General features: G+C 42.3%; 1 protein-coding gene and 1 non-coding gene across 2 annotated transcripts; both read right to left on the bottom strand.

The window, feature by feature from the left end:
- Positions 1-12,339: 12,339 nt before the first annotated feature.
- Positions 12,340-23,665, bottom strand: LOC141223169 (uncharacterized). Its single transcript, XM_073666796.1, has 7 exons — positions 23,571-23,665; positions 19,484-20,532; positions 19,175-19,354; positions 18,967-19,090; positions 18,786-18,883; positions 18,498-18,588; positions 12,340-15,074 (listed from the first exon to the last, which is right to left on the bottom strand). The coding sequence occupies exons 2-7, from the start codon at positions 19,574-19,576 to the stop codon at positions 13,951-13,953; spliced, it is 1,710 nt and encodes a 569-aa protein (XP_073522897.1). The 5' UTR covers positions 19,577-20,532; positions 23,571-23,665; the 3' UTR covers positions 12,340-13,950.
- Positions 17,435-17,554, bottom strand: LOC141223174 (U5 spliceosomal RNA). The gene has a single exon (XR_012290813.1). It is a non-coding gene; the product is annotated as a U5 spliceosomal RNA (small nuclear RNA).
- Positions 23,666-23,825: the final 160 nt, after the last annotated feature.

Here is a 23,825-nt window from a genome sequence, read left to right as displayed (position 1 = left end):
TTGGCCAAAAGATTTTGTAAGCCGCCGCCACGACAAGGTAGACTCTTCTGGCAGGGCCCTACTCTACTCTAACCTATTAAACATTTCTTAAAATATCCAGTACTCTATTTAGGTATATTTTTCTTTAAGGGAATGTGTCACATACATTTTTTCAAATAATATCACATACAAAGGGACAAAAACCGTCACACCATGGCCGGACTGCATATTACCACCACATAGTGACCAGATAATACCAGATACAAAGAATACCGACACACGATGACTAGACAACATATTATCACCACATAGTGACCAAATTATACTACATACAAGGAGGAAATACCACCACACCATGGCCGGACCACATATTACCACCACATAGTGACCGAACAACACCACATACAAGGAACAAATACCACCACACCATGACCAGACCACATATTACCACCAGATAGTGACCAAATAATACTACATACAAGGAACAATGAATTAAACCTCATACTCTTGTTCATGCATATTTGTATCCCACCCTGTATATAAACTGTTTATTGCAGGAAATTTATGTGAAAACCACCGATGTTAGGAAATACACCCGCATCTGATCTGGTGCAAAGCATAATATCCTGGCAAAGGATCATAGAGCCGCAGATATACCAAGCATTATCAATCATATCAACGGGAGGCAAATAGATGCATTATTGTAAAACAGACGAAAACAAGTATGTACAAAACACTGGTGAGATTACTGTAGAACATTGCAATGGTGAATCAGATTAGATGGAATGTACAAATCCATGCCATCCAGGAGTTGGATGTATAACAGATCAATTGCAATGGGATACGTCTGCATAGAGTCTGATGCAAAACCTGATCGTGAGGCTATAGGTATAGCAAGCATTTCTATCTGTATCAATGAAAAACAGATTGTAATGGAAATATTGAAAATATTTTCTTCTCCCCTGTCATAGATATTAAGAAGTCTCTCTCTCAGACTCCTCTTCCCTCCTCCCCTATAGTAATTGTCCACGGGAGAAGAGCTGACACTGTGGCCTCTATGCAAATCAACACACATATGAGAAGGGCCTTGCAAGCAAATGCTGGCCCAAAAGCTGCTACCAAACCCAATTAACACAGGCTTGTGATAGATTTACAGCTAACTGAGAAGGTTGTATTCCCAGTGCTTCAAAGGGAATGTAACAAAGGCCTGCCGATTGCCCGAAGCCGATATGGAATATGGAATAACTAAAGTTCCATATGTCCGATAATAATGGGGCCTATATTTTGGGTAGCAGGGTCAGCTAAGGAACAATATGGATATTTAACCGTCACTGTAAGCCCCTCTGGGGAGCTGTGGCGCAAAAGTAACAAAATCACAGGGGGTATGTGGGCAGGTCTCCCCTTAGGCATAAAAGAATCCATGGAGGATGGATCAGCACTTATGTTGGAAGTTACATATTTTGTGTAGTACGGGTCACATTCGCTGAACAGGATCGGAGTGCTTCCCTCCAACTACACTGAGTCGCCCCTGCGAGCTGTATAGAGTAAGTTGAGAATTGGAAGACAACAGTAATGTGTTGCCTGACAAAGGTTTTCTATAGAGTGTGGTGTCCACTTTATGAGATGTTACTATCCCTGTCAGGAAAATATCCAGAAATGGAGTGGAAATCAAAGGTTCACTGACAGTGAATTTTAAATTTAAGGAATAGGAATTCAATTACAAAACAAATTGTGACACTAACTGGGGGTCACCTCTCCATACCAAAAGTACATCATCAACATATCTACCAAACCAAAAAATGTGCTCAAAAATGGATTATCATCAGAAAAAATGTAGATTTCTTCCCACCACGACATGTACAGAATAGCCAAAGATGGTGAGAATTTGTAGCCCATGGGGGCTCTAAGTACTTGTAAATAATATTTAGAATCAAACATAAAATTATTGTGGGACAACAAATCTTTTATGTCATAATGAACCTTTTTAAATTCACAGAATATCCACTATATTTATTTAAATAGTGTTGAATGGCAATAATGGCCAATGCGTGAGGGATGGAGGAATACAGGTTGACAACATTGCTGGTGACAAACCTATATTCTTCCTGCCACACGAACCTGTCAAAAACCCTCAGGACAGACGTAGTATCTTTCACATAGCCTGGTGTTTGAATAACCAGAGAATACAAATGTTCACCAGCCATTGGCTTAAATTCTCATTCAATGAACCCATACCCAAGATAATAGGGCGAAGGGTGGGGGGGGGGTACCCTAGTGTGTTTTGGGGAGCCCATGAAAAATGGGATAATCAGGTAACAGCCAGCGCTGAATTTTGTTATTAAACACCGACAAATAAATGCCTTCCTCCAGAATAGTGGACAACATTGTTTTACACAAATTGGTAGGATTCATAGAGACCACCGGAGCAGATTTCATATATCAACAGTTCTAATAGCACATACTCCGGGGGAACAAAACATTTTGTGTCCATACAGAATAATGATCTCACACATTTTTCTTTCTTTGGTCTTGAAAAAGTTAATTAACCGGTAAGGGGTGGAAACAGACAGAAACACCTTAATATGCGTGAAGCCTTCTGGATCTGACGTGTAAATACTAAATACCCTTCGGGTAATGAATTTCCGCAATGATCTGTTTTACATCTATTGATGAAATCCATACTGGTTTATTCCCAGCAGACCATCTATATGGTGACATTCCAGGTTTTCTGAATTTATTTTGTGTTTTTCCGGTTATTATTTGCCGGTGTACTTATTTGCCTTTCTGTATATTGCGCTATCATCGCTGATTCATCTTCGCAGAACGCACATAAATTATGCAAATATCTTAAAGATTTTTCAGCAATGACGGAGTATTTCTATTGCAATGTTCTGCAGCTTATTTATCTTCCATTTCTCATATATTTATTTTTGTCAGTTTTTTCGCAATATAATTCACTGATTTGTTTTTCGTTGATACAGCTAGAAATTCCCGCTACATCCACAGCTTCACGATTCAGTTCTGCATCAGATATTTGTTTTGTCAGTTTTATTATAATGTAATTACCTGTTTTTCGTTGATACAGATAGAAATGCTTGCTCCATCTATAGCCTCACGATCAGGTTTTCCATCAGACTCTATGCAGACGTCTCCCATTGCCATTGATCTGTTATACATTCAGCTCTTGGATATCATGGATTTGTACACTCCATATAATATGATTCGCCATTACAATGCTCCACAGTAATCTGATTCGCCATTACAATGCTCCACAGTAATCTGATTCGCCATTACAATGCTCCACAGTAATCTGATTCGCCATTACAATGCTCCACAGTAATCTCACCAGTGTTCTGTACTTGTTCTCGTCTGTTTTACAATGATGCATCTATTTGCCTCCCGGTGATATTACAGATAATGCTCGGTATATCTGCGGCTCTATGATCGTTTGCCAGGATATTATACTTTGCACCAGATCAGATGCGGGTGGATTTCCTTGTAAATCTTCTACTATATAATCAATTTTGATTTGCATTTTTTTCCCCTTTATATGTTCATTGTTATAGGTTTATAGTTTCTCCATATTGGTTATTGTGCATATTATTTTATATTATATTCTTACGTGTGTCAGATCGATAAGAACAATATTTCTATTCACAATTTAGACATTGATGCGTTTTCTCTGTTTATTGGACATTGTTATTGTGATGCTCTATACTGAATCTATCATCCATCTCATGCATACATGTTCCTGTCCCTCTATAATCAGTATATCCTCCCACTTTCCGTTGCTATAGTTGATGGCATTTGCAATGTTCTGACCCTGTGATCTCACACCTGTACACTTAATCTCGGTGTTGTGTTCCTATATGGGATAATCCCCTGGCAGCTAACACCGGTGGTCTTCACACAAATGTCCTGCAATAAACAGTTCATATACAGAGGGGGATACGGATATACATGAATAAGAGTATGAGGTCTAATTCTATCTTATTTTTCACCATCATGGTGTTTTGCATTTCTGGCTTGTTGTGTGACGCTTGTAATGATCATCTTGTCTGTATTTGATCTCGTTGCCTTCAATGTGAACTGTGGCTTGGATTTTCTTCACACCTTTTGCATGTCTAATTGATTTCTCATTTCATGTCATGTGACTCCATTGTGCTTGTATATATATATATATGACTTCATTGTCCTTTTCTCATCTGCTATAACTATGGGCAGAACCCTAGCGCCAGAAACACATAAGAATTTTAATTATTATTATTTTTTTAAATGATCCAATAATTTTTTTTCATATTTTACCTGTTGGAGTGCTGATTTTCTCCTTTTTGTTTTCTTCATATGGCTGTGCTCACCAGCGGGACCGGCACCCTTCAGTGGACTATCTTCACCCTGTTTGGATTCAGCGTTGCAGCTCCCTAACCCTCCCTCCTGTTTCTTCGCAATATTTTAACACGTATCCTAGGCCTCGATGTTCCCCATACAAACTTGCTGTTAGAATTGTTGAGACGGGAGAAAAAGGTCTGAGGAACGCAGACCGGAACGGTCTGAAATATATAAAGAAGATCTGGTAAAATGTCCATTTTGATCACACTAATACGACCAAACCAGGACAAAGGTTTCAAGTTATAATTCATTCGATTTTTAACCATTTGTTCAAGGATGGGGGATATCATTTAAACCAGTGGTCCCCAACCTTTTTTGCACCAGGGACCGGCTTGAAGCAAGATCATTTTTCCATGGCCCAGCAAGGAGGGGGTGGGGTGGGCGGGGCTTTGGTCATATGGGGGCGAGGTAATGGAGGGATTTGGAGTTTAGTGCATACTTATCATATAGTGTAGACCAGGTCCCCGCCAGGAGCTATGCCAGGAGCCCCACATAATGTGCTGTGCCAGGAGCCGCATCACTGAGGCCCCATCACGCCCTGCAGCAGGACAGGGCAGCTGTCCTGACAGCTGCTGTTCAGCTGCATTTACTTCATCCCAGGGGCGGACACAGACTGTAGTGGGCCCCTGTGCAAGAAATTTTTGGGGGCCCCCCCCGCCCTTCATAAGGCAACAAAGTTATGTAAACATAACCCCCCCATGTGCATCTCTCACCCCCCCATGTGCAGCTCACCCCGTGCATCTCTCATCCCCCTCCGTGCATCTCTCATCCCCCTCCGTGCATCTCTCATCCACCCCCCGTGCATCTCTCATCCCCTCCGTGCATCTCTCACCCCCCCGTGCATCTCTCATCCACCCCCCGTGCATCTCTCATCCCCCCCGTGCATCTCTCACCCCCCGTGCATCTCTCATCCACCCCCGTGCATCTCTCATCCCCCCCGTGCATCTCTCACCCCCCCGTGCATCTCTCACCCCCCCGTGCATCTCTCATCTCTCCCCTCCCTCCCATGTGCATCTCTCCCCTCCCCCCATGTGCATCTCTCATCTCTCCCCTCCCCCCATGTGCATCTCTCATCTCTCCCCTCCCCCCATGTGGATCTCTCATCTCTCCCCTCCCCCATGTGCATCTCTCATCTCTCCCCTCCCCCCCATGTGGATCTCTCATCTCTCCCCTCCCCCATGTGCATCTCTCATCTCTCCCCTCCCCCCCATGTGGATCTCTCATCTCTCCCCTCCCCCATGTGCATCTCTCATCTCTCCCCTCCCCCCATGTGCATCTCCCATTCCCCCCACTCCTAGTTAATTGTATTTAAAAAAAAATAAAACTTGTTATACTTACCCCCATGCTATCCCTGCAGAATCCTGGCGCTCGTCCAAATCGCTGACACCAGGTTCTCCTGACTTCCGGCCATGTGACGGCGCCGTCACATGACCGGAAGTCAGGGGAATCATGAAGGTGCTGCCGCAGCAGCGCAGCGCTAAGATGTCCCGGACCCGGCGCTTAGCATGCGGCCGGGGGCCCCATGAGGAGAGAGACGCACAAGAGGGGGGCTCCGAGGGGGCTCCTACCGGCCGGGCCCCATACTGGAGTCAGGGCAGTCATGCCCTGATGGCGGCCCTGCTGGAGGCTGGAGGGGCCCCCTCTCCCCGCGGACCGGCTGAAAAACCCCAACGGCCCGGTCCTGGTCCGCGGACCGGCGGTTGGGGACCTCTGATTTAAACGATACAGATCATCCAAGTTCCCCAGAATTTGTATGCCCAGGTACTTAATTATGTCTTTCTGACGCTTAAAGGGGAAGTTAGAAATTAGTTATTGTGTCAGTTCAGGGTTAAAAGTTATGTTCATGGCTTCTGTTTTAGAATAGTTGACTTTAAAATTGCTTACATGGCCGAGTTATTCGAATTCCTTTATTATAGAGGGAAATGAGATCATTGGGTTTGAAACATAGAGCAACAAGTCATCTGCATGTAGAGCTAGTTTATAGTGGTGTGAGTCTATAGTAACTCCACTAATATCTGGATTTGTGTGTAATGCTACCGCTAATTGGTCCATCACCAATGTGTATGGCAGAGGTGATAAAGGACACCCTTGTCTCGTCCCCTTTTTAATAGAAAATGTGTCATATAGAAGGCCGTTTACCCTATCGCTTTAGGGTCAATGTATAACGATAGAATTTTAGATAACAAGAAAGAGTCCAACCTAATTTGTGGTAGGGTGCTCTTCAAGAAAGTCCAATGCACTGTGTCGAACGCTTTTTTAGCGTAGACAGAAACAAGGCACATTGGGATCCCCTGTTTTTTGCATGTGAAATTAACGTTTTATTTTTATTATCACGAGCTTCTCTACCCTTAATGAATCCAACCTGATCGTTGCTGACAATTGAGGGTAGATAGTGGGAGAGCCGTGTTGTAACCACTTTAGAGAATATTTTACATTATTTAATGATATTGGATGAATATTAGGGCAGGTATTTGGTTCTTTTCCAGGCTTTGATGAAACCATTATATGAGCCTTAAGTGATTGGGGGGCAAAAGGGGGAGTCTTCTGAGATATTATCGAACACTTTGGCTAAAAATGGTAATAACTGGGGGGGAAAACATCTTATAAAATCTATTATTGAATCCATCTGGCCCAGGGCTCTTCCCGATAGGGAATGATTTAATGTCCTCTCCTATCTCTTGTTCAGTGAATGCTTTGTCTAGTATCTCCTGCTCAGGGGTCTGTAAGGAAGGAAAGTCAGTGTCCATAATATATTTGTCATTTTTAGTTTCAAGAATATTAGGTGGCATGTCGTGGTATTGTCCATGAATATTATATAGTGAACTATAAAAGAAACTAAATGCTTCCGCTATATCAATGGGGTTATGAATTTCTGGCCCGGGTGCCCCTTTTATTTTGGATATGTATGTCCTTTACACGTGTGGATGTAACCTCCTTGCCAATGAGCAACCACATTTATTTGCGAATTCGTACGAGTACCTTCACATGTGATCTTGGCATTTTGTGTACGTTTGATCTAGTAAAGACCTTCGCTCCTTTCTTTTTTTCAATCAGATCATTTTTATTTTACAAAACAAAGAATTACCAACATTTCTTTTTTTTAAATAAACTTTGTGACAAAGAAAAAGAAATAAAAACCAGTAAAGAATACAAGAACCGGTTTACAATGATATAAATCCCAATATCGCTCTATAGTGCAATGTTTTGGAACAGTAATTTGTACATTTGTACATAAATATCTGAATACTTCCTAAAGGCTTATTTTTTTCCCTATTGGGACATCAAAAGAAAAAGGATATATCTAAGAAGGGCCAATTGTGTGGACTGAGACAATTATTATTTGCTGACACCTTGGGTATAAGGATATAAATTCCTGGCTTACTGTAAGGAAATGGACAAACGATCCAGGATAGTATTTCTGTGAAGGTTCTTTGAAGCAATACCTGGGGTATTTAACCATTGCTCCCATATTTATATGAATTTCTTGAGAGCGTTCCTTTAATATAAGATCCCCTTTCCAAGCATAGAGTGTTATTTATCCTGGATCTTAGTTCTGTTATCGTTAGGGGAGAATTGTCTATCCAATGTAGTGCCAACAACTTTCTGGCTTGGAATAATATTCCTGACCTATCTACTGCCATATGGAGTCTGGGTCTACGTCCTCTCCCAGGAGTCCTAGGATACAGATTTTAGGTTCCAACTGAAGTTGTATCCCAAATACAGATAGTACAAGAGTGATCACCCCCTTCCAGTAGTCGCCAATATTCCCACATCATATGCATCAGGTGGGCATCATTTTGACCACATCTAGGACATGTGTCATCCGTTTGTATTTCAATTTTAAATAAAATACTTGGGGATCTATATACCCTATGAATGAGAAGAATTCGGGACAATCTTTGTGACTCCGACAATGAAAGTGTCTGTGTCAAATCCAGTATTTCCCCCATTGCTCCTCAGATAACAGACCCACATCCTCCTCCCATTTTGTCTTAACTATCAATATTATCCAAATGTAGGGCCAGTAACTGCCTATAAATAAGGGTTAATAGACCTTTTGTATCCACTGCTTTAGCAATGGTATCTATTGGGTGATGTCTATCAATCAGTATGGCGTTTATTCTAATACCCCTATTCTCCCACTCACTAACATTTTTTAGTTTATGTAGCTCTGGTAAGTTATAGTTGTGCCATAAAGGAGTATAATTTGTGTACTTTCCAATTCCAAGAATATTTTTACTCCTATCCCACGCCTTATATATTAACTTTAGTGTACGACATTTTAAATAATTTTCTCGAGGAGGCCCCATATCTAGTACCGAGAATGGAAGCTTCCACTTGGTTCCTTCCGTAAGTAAATGCCCTGAAATACCACAATATTTATCCCATCCATGAACCTACTTTAGCTCCATTCTAGCATTAAGCCGGTCTGTGTATACCTGGAGGGAAGCAGATCGTTTATGTTGTTTGTCAAGGAGATCAATCCGCTCAAGCAAATGAGGACTTTAGCTGTTCTCTCCGTTTTTTAGCTTTTATCTATGTTTTATTATTATTATACTTCTGAGGACACATGTGAGTGCTTCCCATTTAAATGGTAAGGCAGTTTCATCATGCTCATACATTTGAAGGAGTCTATACTCAAGAAGGTCTGAGACACAGAGTGAGTCTTTCAGCAGATTATCATTTAGGTTCCAACATCTGAAGCCTTGGTGGAGTCCGGCATAGTCAGATCTATAATATAACGGGAGATGCATGTCTCTGTCTGAAGCCTTTATAGACTGTGCCGTTACAGGTAAGAGGAGTGTGTATGGCGCCGGAGATCACGGTATGCGTAGACACTGAACGCATACTGCGATCTCCCGGCGCCATACTTACCTGACCGGAAGGAGCATTGCCGCGTCGCCTCTCTTCGCCGGAGACTGGGGCAGGAGTGAAGGTGTCGGAATCAGCACATTCACGTAGCGCTATCCAGCGCCATTTTACTGAAGACACATTTGCAGTGTGTCTTCAGCAAAATGGCGCCGGACAGCGCGGTATGGGCATGTGCGTACTCCGGAGCCGCACTCCTTCCCCAGCCTCCAGCAGAACAGAACACTTCAGTGCTGGAGCACAGAGAAGAAAGGTAAGATTAAGTGTTTATTTTTTTGTATGTGTGCAGCGTGAAAGGGATGAGGGGTGCCATACATACCAGGATTGGGGGGTGATGGGGCCACACATATCAGGATTGGGGGATGAGGGGTACCAAGCATACCAGGATTGGGGGATGAGGGGTACCATGCATACCAGGATGAGGGGTACCACACATACCAGGATTGGGGGGGTGAGGGGTGCCATACATACCAGTATAGTGATGAGGAGTGCCATGCATACAAGGATTGGTGGGTGAGGGGTGCCATGCATACCAGAATAGGGGTGAGGGGTACCATACATACCAGGATAGGGATGGGGTACCATGCATACCAGGATAGGGATGAGGGGTACCCTTCATACCAGGATAGGAATGCGGGATACCATGCATACCAGGATAGGGATGAGGGGTACCATACATACCAGGATAGGAATGAGGGGTGTCATACATACCAGGATAGGGGATAGGGCGCCATGCATACCAGGATAGGGATGAGGGAGCCATATATACCATGATTGGGGATGAGGCGTGCCATGCATACCAGGATGAGGAATTGGGTGCCATGCATACCAGGTTTCTGGGATGAGGAGGCCATACATACCAGAATTGGGATGAGGGGTGCCATGTATACCAGGATGAGGGATGGGGTGTCATGCATACCAGGATAGGGATGAGGGGTACCCTACATACCAGGATAGGAATGCGGGGTACCATGCATACCAGGATAGGGATGGGGGGTACCATACATACCAGGATAGGAATGTGGGGTACCATGCATACCAGAATAGGGATGAGGGGTACCATGCATACCAGTATAGGGATGAGGGGTGCCATACGCACTAGGATAGGGGATTGGGTGCCATATATACCAGTATTGGGGATGAGGCATGCATTGCATACCAGGATGAGCGATTGGGTGCCATGCATACCAGGTTTCTGAGATGAGGAGGCCATACATACCATAATTGGGATGAGGGGTGCCATGTATACCAGAATGAGGGATGGGGTGCCATGCATACCAGGACGAGTGGTACCATACATACCAGGATAGGGATGAGGGGTACCATGCATACCAGGATAGGAATGAGGGGCACCATGCATACCAGGAAGAGGGATGGGGTGACATGCATACCAGGAAGAGGGATGGGGTGACATGCATACCAGGATTGGGGGATGAGTGGTGCCATGCATACCAGGATAGGGATGAGGGGTACCATGCATACCAGGATAGGAATGAGGGGCACCATGCATACCAGGAAGAGGGATGGGGTGCCATGCATACCAGGATTGGGGGATGAGTGGTGCCATGCATACCAGGATGAGGGATTTGGTACCATACATATCAGGATTGGGATGAGGGGTGCAATGTATACCAGATTTGGAATGAGAGGTGCCATGCATACCAAGATTGGGGATGAGGAGTGCCATGCATACCAGGATTGGGGATGAGGGGTGCAATGCATACCAGGATTGGGGGTGAGGGGTGCTATGCATAACAGGATTGGGAATGAGGGGTGTCATGTATACCAGGATGGGGATGAGGGGTGCCATGCATACCAGGATGGGGATGAGGGGTGCCATGCATACCGGGATAGGATGATGGGGGCAGCAGAAATACCAGGAGGGGGGCAGCACATACCCGCATGGGAGACTATATACCAATAAAAATGCTCGTCACCCGGGCGTAGAACGGGTTCAATAGCTAGTTACAATATACAGGAGCATGATCTGACCATACAGCAGTTCCTACCTGAGATGGAGGTTGCCATGTAGGCAAGTGACGGCTAATTAAGAAAAGGACTATATGGCTATGCATATTGTGTAAAGGAGAATAATAGGTATAATCCTTTACGTCTGGATGTAGTATCCTCCATACATCAACCGGTTGAGACCAAAGCACAATTAGCAAAGCTTTTGTTTGTGTTTTAGATTGGTGACTCCAGCCCAGGGAACCGTCTAAAGAAGGATCCAAGACAAAATTAAAGTCACCTCCAATGATGATAAGGTCCTCCGCAAAATATTTTAGTTTGTTTAAGTAATGACGGCATGTCTTAATTTGGTCACAATTAGGGAGATACAAGTTTGCCAAAGTCAAAATTTTGGAGTAGACGGAGATCTTAACAAACACGAACCTCCTCTCCGTGTCAGACAGTGTTTCTACAATAGTTTCTGGGACGCCAAGATGAATAATATCTATTAGTTAACTGGGGTACAGTATATAATCGCCTCTAAAGTGTGACTCCTGAAGAAAGAGAAAATGTACGTGCTGTTTATGCCTACGATAAAATACCTGAGCTCCTTTCTCTGGAACATTAAGTCCTCTAACATTCAATGAACAAGTTTTGAGTTGTGCCATATTATATGAAAAAAAGGGGGAATGGAAGAGAGAAAGATTAAGAGAAAAGAGGAAGTATAGACGGTAGATAGTAACGTCTACCTCTCAGTGTCTAAGAAGTATAGATTATGAATATATCAAAACAGTAGGAAATTGCGAAACAAGCAGATCCCAATGCAAGTCCCTAACTGGGGGTTGTCTTTACAGGCGTAAGTCAAACTTTCAGTTCTAGGATTCCTAATAGGGGGAACCATGGAATATAAAGCAAGTAATGTAATACAGCCTGATATTACAGTAGTATCATGTGAACTCAACTTATATGCCGGTCTAAGATCTTATATGAACTTAGACATTCTATATAGTGGAAGAGTGGCACCTAATGCTCTATTTAGATGTATCTAATTATATGCTTAAAGAAATAAGTAAGCATCTGCAAACTGTCTCTCATCAGGAAAGACAAGATTCATTTCAGGAGCTCATATGATTAGCAGGTTCCTTTCCCATCTGTCTGCGTCACCATCAAGTTCCTGATCCATTGAACACCTTCTGCGACGTGCTGGAACTCTCTGTGGCAATGGTGGATCAGGTGGCCAGTCAGATATATGGAATGTCCAGGGCATCACAGAAAGGTCTCATGTTGCTTGGATCTTTGAAAATATACAGCTGGAATGGGTACCCCCAGGAGTACATCAGGCCATTTTCCCGGATGGCATCAAGTAGTGGTTTCAATACCCTTCTTTTAGCAAGTGTCATTCAGGATAGATCTGTGAGCAATTATATGTGTTTTCCATTTAAATCACCAGGATCCAACTCCTCTGCTTTCCTCACAATGGCCTCTTTTACATTGAAAAAATGTATGTGACAGATAATGTCCCTTGGACACTCAGGATCTGGGCCATGATTGCCTATTGTCCGGTGCGCCTTTTAAATCTCCACCTCCTTATCAATAGGATCACCAAGGATATTATGAATAATGATCGCAGTGTTGGCATAATCACTTGTGCATTGATGCTTTCAGGTACACCCTTTATCCAGATATTATTGTGATTTTCTTGATCATCAACCATATTAAACAGATGGTTTATTTACGGGCTGTGAAGATCCAGTGTTAGTTTCTGAGCATTATGATGGCCTCTAACTTGGACAACATTATCCTCTAATCTCTGTACCTTGTCAGTAAGCTGTGACAGGATAGAAGCGAGGGGACGTATTTCAGTATTGTATGTGGTCTCCAGCCTCTGAATATATTGCTCCATATCTTCTTTAGAAGGGATAGACGCAATCTGATATACAAATCAGTTATGTTGTTCCCCATATCAGAATTCCCTGTGGCTGGGGGGTAAATGTCCCTGTGAAGCAAGCACTGCTCAGTATGGGGGCTTTGGTGAGAGTACAGGGAGATTTGTGGAGCTGTTTTCTTGTGAGGCTTACATTAAGAGAGAAGTTGGTGCAGGACTTACAGGCTGGAGCTGTCTGTCATCATGAGGGTTAAGACTGCTTCTTTTTCCACACTGAGGTGAGGCAGTAATAGCTCCGGAGCAGGAAGATAAGACCTTCCATAAGAAACGCTGCATACCAGACATGCTGACGGAGGTGGAGGACCTCAGATTAACCTCTGATCTCTTCTTTCTTTCCCATATCGGACAGCATGTTTGAGGCTGTAAATTGCTTATAATTCCCCCAGGAACACGGTCTGAAGAGAGTGCATTCAGTGTGTGCATTCTCTTGGTGCTATGTCCAGGCCATGTCCTTCCTGTTGATGTACAATACGTCTGAAGGTGGCGGTGATTGGGAGCAGGATTGTGTGATGTAACAATCTTGTGTGATGTAACATCCTTATGGAAACGCGATGGAAACGGCGCCAGAACAGGGAGTGCGCATGAGTGTTTTTATTTTAACAAGGCCAAACATAAGGAATGAGAAGGAGTTGTCCTAGTAGTGGGCAACCCCTTTATGAAGATACAATATTCGGTTAAAAATGAAAAAGGCTTTTCTCCTGTGTGACTTCTCTAAAGTTTATTAAGAGTTGATTTCCGTGTAAAACATTTCCCACATTAAGAACATGAAAATGGCTTCTCGTCTGTGTGAGTTCTCTGGTGACTAAGAAGTGATGATTTCTTCACAAAACATTTCCCACATTCTGAACAGGAAAAAGGTTTCTCCCCTGTGTGAGTTCTCTGGTGCTTAACCAAATCTGATTTATGGTTAAAACATTTCCCACATTCTGAACAGCAAAAAGGTTTGTCCCCTGTGTGAATTCTCTGGTGCTTAACCAAATCTGATTTCTGGTTAAAACATTTCCCACATTCTGAACAGAAAAAGGCTTCTCCCCTGTGTGAGTTCTGTTGTGCTTAACCAAAACTGATTTATCTTTAAAACATTTCCCACATTCTGAACAGCAAAAAGGTTTCTCCCCTGTGTGAGTTCTCTGGTGCTTAACCAAATCTGATTTCAGGTTAAAACATTTCCCACATTCTGAACAGGAAAAAGGCTTCTCCCCTGTGTGAGTTCTCTTGTGCTTAACCAAACCTGATTTCCGGCTACAACATTTTCCACATTCTGAACAGGAAAAAGGCTTCTCCCCTGTGTGAGTTCTCTTGTGCTTAACCAAATCTGATTTCCGGCTAAAACATTTTCCACATTCTGAACAGGAAAAAGGCTTCTCATGTATGTGAGTTCTCTTGTGCTTAACCAAATCTGATTTCTGGTTAAAACATTTTCCACATTTTGAACAGGAAAATGGCTTCTCCCCTGTGTGAGTTATCTGATGTCTGATTAAACTTGATTTCTCTGTAAAACAATTTCCACTTTCTGAACAAGAAAATGGATTCTCCTCTGTGTGACTTCTCTGGTGATTAACAAGATTTGATTTCTGGTTAAAAAATTTCCCACAGTTGAAACCAAAAAATCTATTCTCTGCTGTGTGAATGCTTTGATGTTTAAGAAAAGACTTTTCGAGGGAAAAACTATTTCCATATTCTGAACATGAAAATGGCTTCTTTGCTTTAGGAGCAATTTGTTTTTTAATGCTTATTTTGTGACTATGATTTTCCTTAGTAGTTGGTAATGAATCACAAGACAGGACCTGTTTCAAAGGAACAGATGACAGATCTTTGCTGTGAAGGGATGATGGTATATCTGGAGTAATAGCATTCACTTCAATTGTATCTTGTTTGATCTCAAGATCATCTGATTTAAAAATTGAAGATGTCAGCTGTCCCTCTGATCTCCTGGTACAGTCATCTGCTAAGAATAAAACCAATTATTATTTATGAATAACATATCCTTAAAATTTATATTGTTGAATATTTCTACTTAAACTCTCCGTAAAAATGTACTTTATGTAAAAGTATCATTATCTGCCAAGAAAACATCACAGAAAAATCAGCCTTACCAACACCAAATTAGATAACAAATGCAGTAGCATTTTAGTGTTGGTTGGGTGTACTGGGGTGTCTGTCCATGTGGGGTGCACTTATATAGTGCTGGGAAGCCTTTCTGCCCAGTATGGACATCATCAGTATCCTAAGCCAGACACTGTGCATCAAACCTACATGTGTGACTGGCGTCCTATGCAAGCTTCATCTGTGTGCATCTTTAATACTAGGCAACCGCCCCCTCCATGAATTGGTACGATTATTGGTGTTAGTAAGGCTGTATCTTTTTCTGTGATTTTTTTAAATTTTGCCCTATGTTAGCCGCCATTATTCACCAAGACAATAACAGTTCACAGTCTAATAGAAAACCTCATAGGATGAACCAGTGGATCGTAGTGTTCAACTGTTTGTTAATTCTGCCTCCCAAATATGGAATAAAAAGCCACCAAACAATGTTATGTATGCAAAAATAATATCAATAAAAACTTCTATTCATCCCACAAAAAACAAGTCCCCACTCAGGTCCATCATCTGTCAGTGGAAAAATAGAGGTTTCCACATTATTAGTGTCTCAAAGGCTCTAGAAAAGCAACATGGCTGCCATAAACCAATCCAGCAATATCCGCTCTCCCAAAGTCAGATCTCCCCCTCACTTCTGAGCCTTGCAGTGCGCCCAAACCACATTTAGCCTCCATGTATTTGACATTACTATAGTGAGAAGAACCCACTTAATTGATGGTGTGTGTCTCCTGGGGCACAATCTGGGCACTATGTGTTGGGTAATGAAACTATATATTTGTAATTTTCACTCTCCATCATCCACTGCGTGCTAATTTCCGGAAAGTGCCTGTGGAGTCAAAATAGTCACTACTCCTATAGATTATTTCACTAAGGGTTATAATTTCCAAAATGGTGTCACTTTATGGGGATTTCTACTGCTGTGGTTTTCTGCATTTTGGTCACATGGTGTGTCTCCTCTGGGATCTGTTCTTGTAACGTCTGCTTCTCTCATCAGGAGCCGTTTTATTCATCCTGCAGGCAGTGCTGGTGATGGAGGAGACGTCAGAACCAGAAGCTCTGGGCGGCGCAGGCTCTGTCCAGCCACTAAGATTAGGGTGCTTGGGACCTGTAGTACCATACAGTCTGGCAGTATGGGTGTGTGTGCTGTCCAGCTGGAGTAATCTGCTCCCTGCTTCAGCCATTTGGAAAGCACCGCACCCTACTAAAGCTGGAAGCATATTGCCAGAAGCTGCCAGATACAGCCTTGTTCTCCTCTGGTTCAGTCCTCTGTGCTCAGCTCCCGGCTTGTGTATTTGATTCCTGTTGTGACCTCGGCCCGTTTACTGACTACTTTTGTGTGATTTTGTTCTGACCCGGCTATCTGACTATTGTTCTTGCCATCTCACACCACAGAACATTAGGTAACACTGTGGCCCAAGCTTAGGGGGCCTCTGTCTAAGTCCAAATCCATGTAGACGGGTTATAGGATGATGAGCAAGGCAAACCCTGGGATCTGGAAAATGGAGTAGATAGTGACAAGCCTGTTTGTGGTAGCCATCTTTTGAGCTGCCATGTGACCATGAACAGTGTCCCCAATACATTGTGTCTGCAAACTATCTCAGCAAAATCTGCATTCAAATAGCTAAATGGCGCTCCTTCCCTTATTAACCTGCCATGTGCCCAGACAGTAGTGTACAACCGTATATAGGGTATTGTCGGATTCAAGAGAAGTTGGAATATTATTTGTAAGGTCCATTTGTTTCCTATTATCCTTTGTGAAGAATTCCAAAGTTATCACCATATAAAGTCACACACGTCAGATTTGAAAAATGTCAGAGATAGGTACTGGGAAAGGAAGTTGTTTCTGCGCTCTCTGGAGTCATGACAAACCATTAGTATGGATAAAAATGTAGGTTTATTGTCTACGCTTTTCAGAGACCACCAACACCTTCCTCAGGACAACCGTACATAACCTCTTTAACAGGTTTAGTGGTTTAACCACATAGCGGGTTTGGGGGAGCAGATGAAGCTCTCCATTTTTCAGCTCTTTGTGGTTGTTTTTTTCTTTCCATTTTTGGAGCATCCTTCAGTTAAGGGTAAAAAAAACAAAACCAAAAGCATTCAGTCAATGCCCAGAATATAAATAACCCGATACCACAAACCATTCAGCAGTTTTGCAGTCATTGTGTAAAATCAAAGTAAAATTCCCCGCAATCTCTCAATTTGTGCTTAAAAAAAAAAAAAAAATAGAAAAAAATATCTCCACAAAACTCAGTTTTGCTCCTCTCCACGGAAATCTTTAGTAAAGGCGAAAGATTTTTACGTTCTGAAGAGAAGCCAGAGTATTTTTCCATAGATTTGAAAAATGGGCCCAGATAGGAACACAAAACTGGCCGCAGGAAGGGGTTAAATCAGAGTATTTTGGGCACTAAGTACTATAGTCAAAACTGTGAGTATAGACAACAACACATCTACTGAAATGATCAAACTCAACAGTCTCCATCAGTAAGTAGTGAGTAACTAGTGGTGAAACCTCTCTGGGGTAATTAGAGTATGGGGCTCGGTGGCTCTTGGGAATCTAAACTATCGTAAGGGACAATATTTTCTGTCAGATGAGTTTCAAGAACAAATATTAGACATTTAAAGTGAACTTTTTATATTTAGCTTAGAGATATATCATGGCACAGGTGTAATGTTTTCTGTATAGTTTATCACAATCCTGTTTGAAGTTAGTCGGTTTTAAAAGAAATTGAAAAGTCAGGATAAAGGGAAACTCTGTTGTTATTGGACAGAAATTCACACTTGGCCTCACTGCACATTTAATGTTGTCGATCATAAAAGTGAAGTTTGGCCAGAAAGACTGGACCTGGTCTTGTAGGGACCATATGAGCACATTCAGCAGCACAGAAGGGAGAGAAGGTAGATTCATCCAATAAGATATCAGGATTCTAGGAAGCCAACAGCATCATTACCCTCCGCTTTCTCTTACAGGCTCATCATAATATTTTTCTTCAAGTGATTTTCTGGCTTTGTGATTTACAGATCTGGGCAGGTAATGTCTCCTAATCACAGGGTGTAGGTGGATCCTCCAGGTTGTAAGTTCTATGGAAAAGGGTTTCAAAGCCCAAAATCATTTGAACATTTTCGGACGGAGGAGAATGTTGTGGTCTAGAGGCAAAATGGTGATCACAAGATTGTGATACAGCCGGAGTACACAACCGATAAAGCAGCCACAGCCGGTGACTGAGAAGAATCTGTGACTTCTCTGCATTTAGTGGTCACTACTCACCTGGGTGGTCATATGTAGGAATCTCCTCTTTACACCGCTCATCCCCCCTCACATATGTCTCTATAGTATTAATATGGGTCAGATCTTCACCCTGAAACAAATATTGTAAAAGTCACAAACAGATGAGAAGTCACATCTATGATCAGCTCTAATCCTGCCATCTCCACCATTCTCATTACACAAAAGGAAAACACATAATACTGGTGGTTAAAACAAGACTGAGCACAAGACCTTCACAGCCGTCTACACATCATAGGGGAGATCTCATGACACCTTCTCTCCATCTACCTGATGATCCTGAGGAACATTGGGATCTTCTTGTTTACAGTCCTGTGGAAGAAGAGGATGGGGACATCTCTCTGGTGTTGTCCTCTTACTGGATAGATCTAGAGGAAGCACATACAGGGGCTGAATTCATTCTTTACATACAGATAATTATAGGCCGTGTGTATTTAGTCCTATCTATTACCTGGTGATGTGAGGGACTGGGGAACCTCCATCATGACGTATTTGTACAAATCTTTGTGTCCTTCTAAATACTCCCACTCCTCCATGGAAAAATAAACAGTGACATCCTGACATCTTAGAGGAACCTGACACATACAATGATACAGTCATCCCCCCCGATCCTTTAATAGCGTTACTGTATAATGTCCCAGCATTTCCAGCAGTGTCACCTCTCCAGTCAGCAGCTCAATCATCTTGTAGGTGAGTTCTACGATCTTCCGGTCATTGATGTCATCATGTATGAAGGGGTGAGATGGATGCCCTGTGATTGGGCTCAGGGGTCTTTCCCATCCCTCAGACACATGGACCTGACAGCGCTCACTAGAGGTCTTCTTCACTACTGAGTAATCCTGGTTATGGAGAGACACATTAATAAATCTCCCTCCAGACATTTCCAGAGTCCTCACCTCTCCAGTTCTGTCCATCTGTTATTCCCATAGATAAGAATGATGTAATGTGACGTCATCAGAATCTCTCACCTCTCCAGTAAGCCGGAAGAGGATCTCTAGGGTGAGGTGTAATATCCTCTCCGCCATTTTGTCCCTGTCCATATCCATCTTTGATGGGTCCATAAGGAAAATTCTCTTAAATAGAAGATCTTCACTGAGAGGATCTAATATTGTAGGGACCTGAATGAAAAGATGATGAGCCTATGTAACATCATAAAAATCCTGTGTAATAATACAATTACTGGAGATAATAAGGGGAAACATATGAGGAGATATATTATTTTACAGTATTTAGTTTTCTTCTTTACATCTAGTAATAAAACCTATATATTTTAGGCCACATACAACAAGCAGTTTCTTCCTTGGAGTCTGTAGCTGAACACGTTTCTCAAAGACTCATCTTCCATAAAGCTAATTCTCGTCTGATTTACTGACACTAGAATCGGCATTAGCAATACTGCAGGAGATATTCATTACACGTGACATGAGAAATAACTACTTCATGAGAACAACATCTTCATCTTCTACTACGGCTCTTGAAACATATTTAGCCAGAGTTCTTCACTGACTACATCACCACCGGCCGTCTATATGAATGTTTCCCGTCTTCCCCGGACTGTAATCTTCCATCACGTTAGATCTCATGCCTGAACAGAAAAAAGGCTTCTCCCCTGTGTGACTTCTCTGGTGATTAACAAAATTTGATTTCTGGTTAAAAAATTTCCCACAGTTGAAACAAAAAAATCTATTTTCTGCTGTGTGAATGCTTTGATGTTTAAGAAAAGACTTTTCGAGGGAAAAACTATTTCCATATTCTGAACATGAAAATGGCTTCTTTGCTTTAGGAGCAATTTCTTTTTTAATGCTCATTTTGTGACTTTGATTTTCCTTAGTAGTCGGTAATGAATCAGAAGACAGGACCTGGTTCAAATGATCAGATGACTGATCTTTGCTGTGAAGGGATGATGGTATATCTGGGTTAATGGCATTCACTTCAATTGTATCTTGTGGGATCTCAAGATCATCTGATTTAAAAATTGAAGATGTCAGCTGTTCCTCTGATCTCCTGGTACAGTCATCTGCCAAGAATAAAACCAATTATTATTTATGAATAACATATCCTTAAAATTTACATTGTTGAATATTTCTAATTAAACTCTACGTAAAAATGTACTTTATGTAAAAGTATCATTATTTACCAAGAAAACATCACAGAAAAGTCAGCCTTACCAACACCAAATCAGATAACAAATGCATTAGCATTTTAGTGTTGGTTGGGTGTACTGGGGTGTCTGTCCATGTGGGGTGCACTTATATAGTACTGGGCAGCCTTCCTGATGTAATAGTATGGATATCATCAGTATCCTAAGCCAGACACTGTGCATCAAACCTACCTGTGTGACTGGCGTCCTGTGCAAGCTTCATCTGTTTGCATCTTTAATACTAGGCAACCGCCCCCTCCATGAATTGGTAGGTTTGTGAGTGGTTGCTTCATCAGCATTTTGCACCTGCGCTGCCCCCACCTTTATCATGGGGGTCTGCGGCATCCTGCTAGTGCATTTGTTATATGATTTGGTGTTAGTAAGGCTGTATCTTTTTCTGTGATTTTTTTAAAATTTTGACCTATGTTAGCCGTCATTATTCACCAAGACAATAACAGTTCACAGACTAATAGAAAACCTCATAGGATGAACCAGTGGATCGTAGTGTTCAACTGTTTGTTAATTCTGCCTCCCAAATATAGAATAAAAAGCCACCAAAAAATGTTATGTAGGCGAAAATAATATCAATAATAACTTCTACTCATCTCACAAAAAAACAAGTCCCCACTCAGGTCCATCATCTGTCAATGGAAAACCAGAGGTTTCCACATTATTAGTGGCTCAAAGGCTTTTGAAAAGCAACATGGCTTCCATAAACCAATCCAGTAATATCCGCTCCCCCAAAGTCAGATCTCCCCCTCACTTCTGAGCCTTGCAGTGCGCCCAAAACACATTTAGCATCCATGTATTTGACATTACTATAGTGAGAAGAACCCACTTAATTGATGGTGTGTGTCTCCTGGAGCACAATCTGGGCACTATGTGTTGGGTAATGAAATTATATATTTGTAATTTTCACTCTCCAACATCCACTGCGTGATAATATCTGGAAAGCGCCTGTGGAGTCAAAATAGTCACTACTCCTATAGATTATTTCACTGAGGATTATAATTTCCAAAATGGTGTCACTTTATGGGGATTTCTACTGCTCTGGTTTTCTGCAATTTGGTCACATTAGGGCTTCTGTAAATGGTGGGTCCCATCTCCTCTGGGATCTGCTCCTGCGACGTCTGCTTCTCTCACCAGGAGCCGCCTTATTCATCCTGCAGGCGGCGCTGGTGATGGAGGAGACGTCAGAACCAGAAGCTTTGGGCGGCCCAGGCTCTGTCCAGCCACTAAGATTAGGGTGCCTGGGACCATTAGTACTATCCAGTCTGGCAGTATGGGTGTGTGTGCTGTCCAGCTGGAGTAATCTGCTCCCTGCTTCAGCCATTTGGAGAGCACCGCACCCTACTAAAGCTGGAAGCATATTGCCGGCAGCTGCCAGATACAGCCTTGTCCTCCTCTGGTTCAGTCCTCTGTGCTCAGCTCCCAGCTTGTGTATTTGTGTTCTGTTGTGACCTTGGCCCGTTTACTGACTACTTTTGTGTGATTTTGTATTTTCTCTGACCTCCATGTTCTGACCCGGCTATCTGACTATTGTTCTTGCCATCTCACACCACAGAACATTAGGTAACACTGTGGCCCAAGCTTAGGGGGTCTCTCTCTTAGTACAAATCCATGTAGAGGGGTTAAAGGCAAACCCTGGGATCTGGATAATGGAGTAGATAGCGCTAAGCCTGTTTGTGGTAGCCATCTTTTGAGCTGCCAGGTGACAACGAACAGTGTCCCCAATACATTGTGTCTGCACACTATCCCAGCAAGATCTGCATTCAAATAGCTAAATGGTGCTCCTGCCCTTCTTAACCGGCCATGTGCCCAGACAGTAGTGTACAACAGTATATCGGGTATTGTCAGATTCAAGAGAAGTTGGAATATTATTTGTAAGGTCCATTTGTTTCCTATTATCCTTTGTGAAGAATTCCAAAATTATCACCACATAAAGTGACACACGTCAGATTTGAAAAATGGGCCCAGATAGGAACACAAAACTGGCTGCAGGAAGGGGTTAAATCAGAGTATTTTGGGCACTAACTACTATAGTCAAAACTGTGAGTAACAATAATACGTCTACTGAAATGATCAAACTCAACAGTCTTCATCAGTAAGTAGTGAGTAACTAGTGGTGAAACCTCTCTGGGGTAATTAGAGTATGGGGCTCGGGGGCTCTTGGCAATCTAAACTATCGTAAGGGACAATATTTTCTGTCAGATGAGTTTCAAGAAGAAATATTAGACGTTCAAAGAGAACTTGTTATAATAGTGCAGAGCTGATGGGTCTTAAATTTAGCTTAGAGATATATCATGGCACAGGTGTAATTTTTTTTGTTGTTTAGTTTATCACAATCTGGTTTGAAGTTAGTCGGTTTTAAAAGAAATTGAAAAGTCAGGATAAAGGGAAACTCTGTTAATGTACAGAAATTCACACTTGGTCCTCACTGCACATTTAATGTTGTTGATCATAAAAGTGAAGTTTGGCCAGAAAGACTGGACCTGGTCTTGTAGGGACCATATGAGCACATTCAGCAGCACAGAAGGGAGAAAAGGTAGATTTATCCAATAAGATATCAGGGATCTAGGATGCCAACACCATCATTACCCTCCACTTTCTCTTACAGTCCCACCATAATATTTTTCTTCAAGTAATTTTCTGGCTTTGTGGTTTACAGATCTGGGCAGGTAACGTCTCCTAATCACATGGAGTAGGTGGATCCTCCAGGTTGTAAGTTCTATGGAAAAGGGTTTCAATGCCCAAAATCATTTGAACAGTTTTGGGTGGAAGAGAATGTTGTGGTCTAGAGGCAAAATGGTGATCACACGATTGTGATACGGCCGGACTCCACCACTGATAAAGTAGCCACAGCCGGTGACTGAGAAGAATCTGTGACTTCTCTGCATTTAGTGGTTACTACTCACCTGGGTAGTCATATGTGGGAATCTCCTCTTTACACCACTCATCACCCCTTACATATGCCTCTATAGTATTAATATGGGTCAGATCTTCACCCTGAAACAAATATTGTAAGTCACAAACAGATGAGAAGTTCCATCTATGATCGGCTGTAATCCTGCCATCTCCACCGTTCTCATTACACAAATAGAAAACACATAATACTGGTGGATAAAACAAGACTGAACACAAGACCTTCACAGCCATCTACACATCATAGG

This window comes from Phyllobates terribilis, unplaced genomic scaffold, assembly GCF_046119375.1.
Source record: "Phyllobates terribilis strain yellow unplaced genomic scaffold, ASM4611937v1 Scaffold_374__1_contigs__length_1864666, whole genome shotgun sequence".
In the NCBI taxonomy this organism is placed as follows: domain Eukaryota; kingdom Metazoa; phylum Chordata; class Amphibia; order Anura; family Dendrobatidae; genus Phyllobates; species Phyllobates terribilis.
Note: the sequence above shows the minus strand (reverse complement) of the source record. Positions and strands in the feature narration are given on the sequence as shown.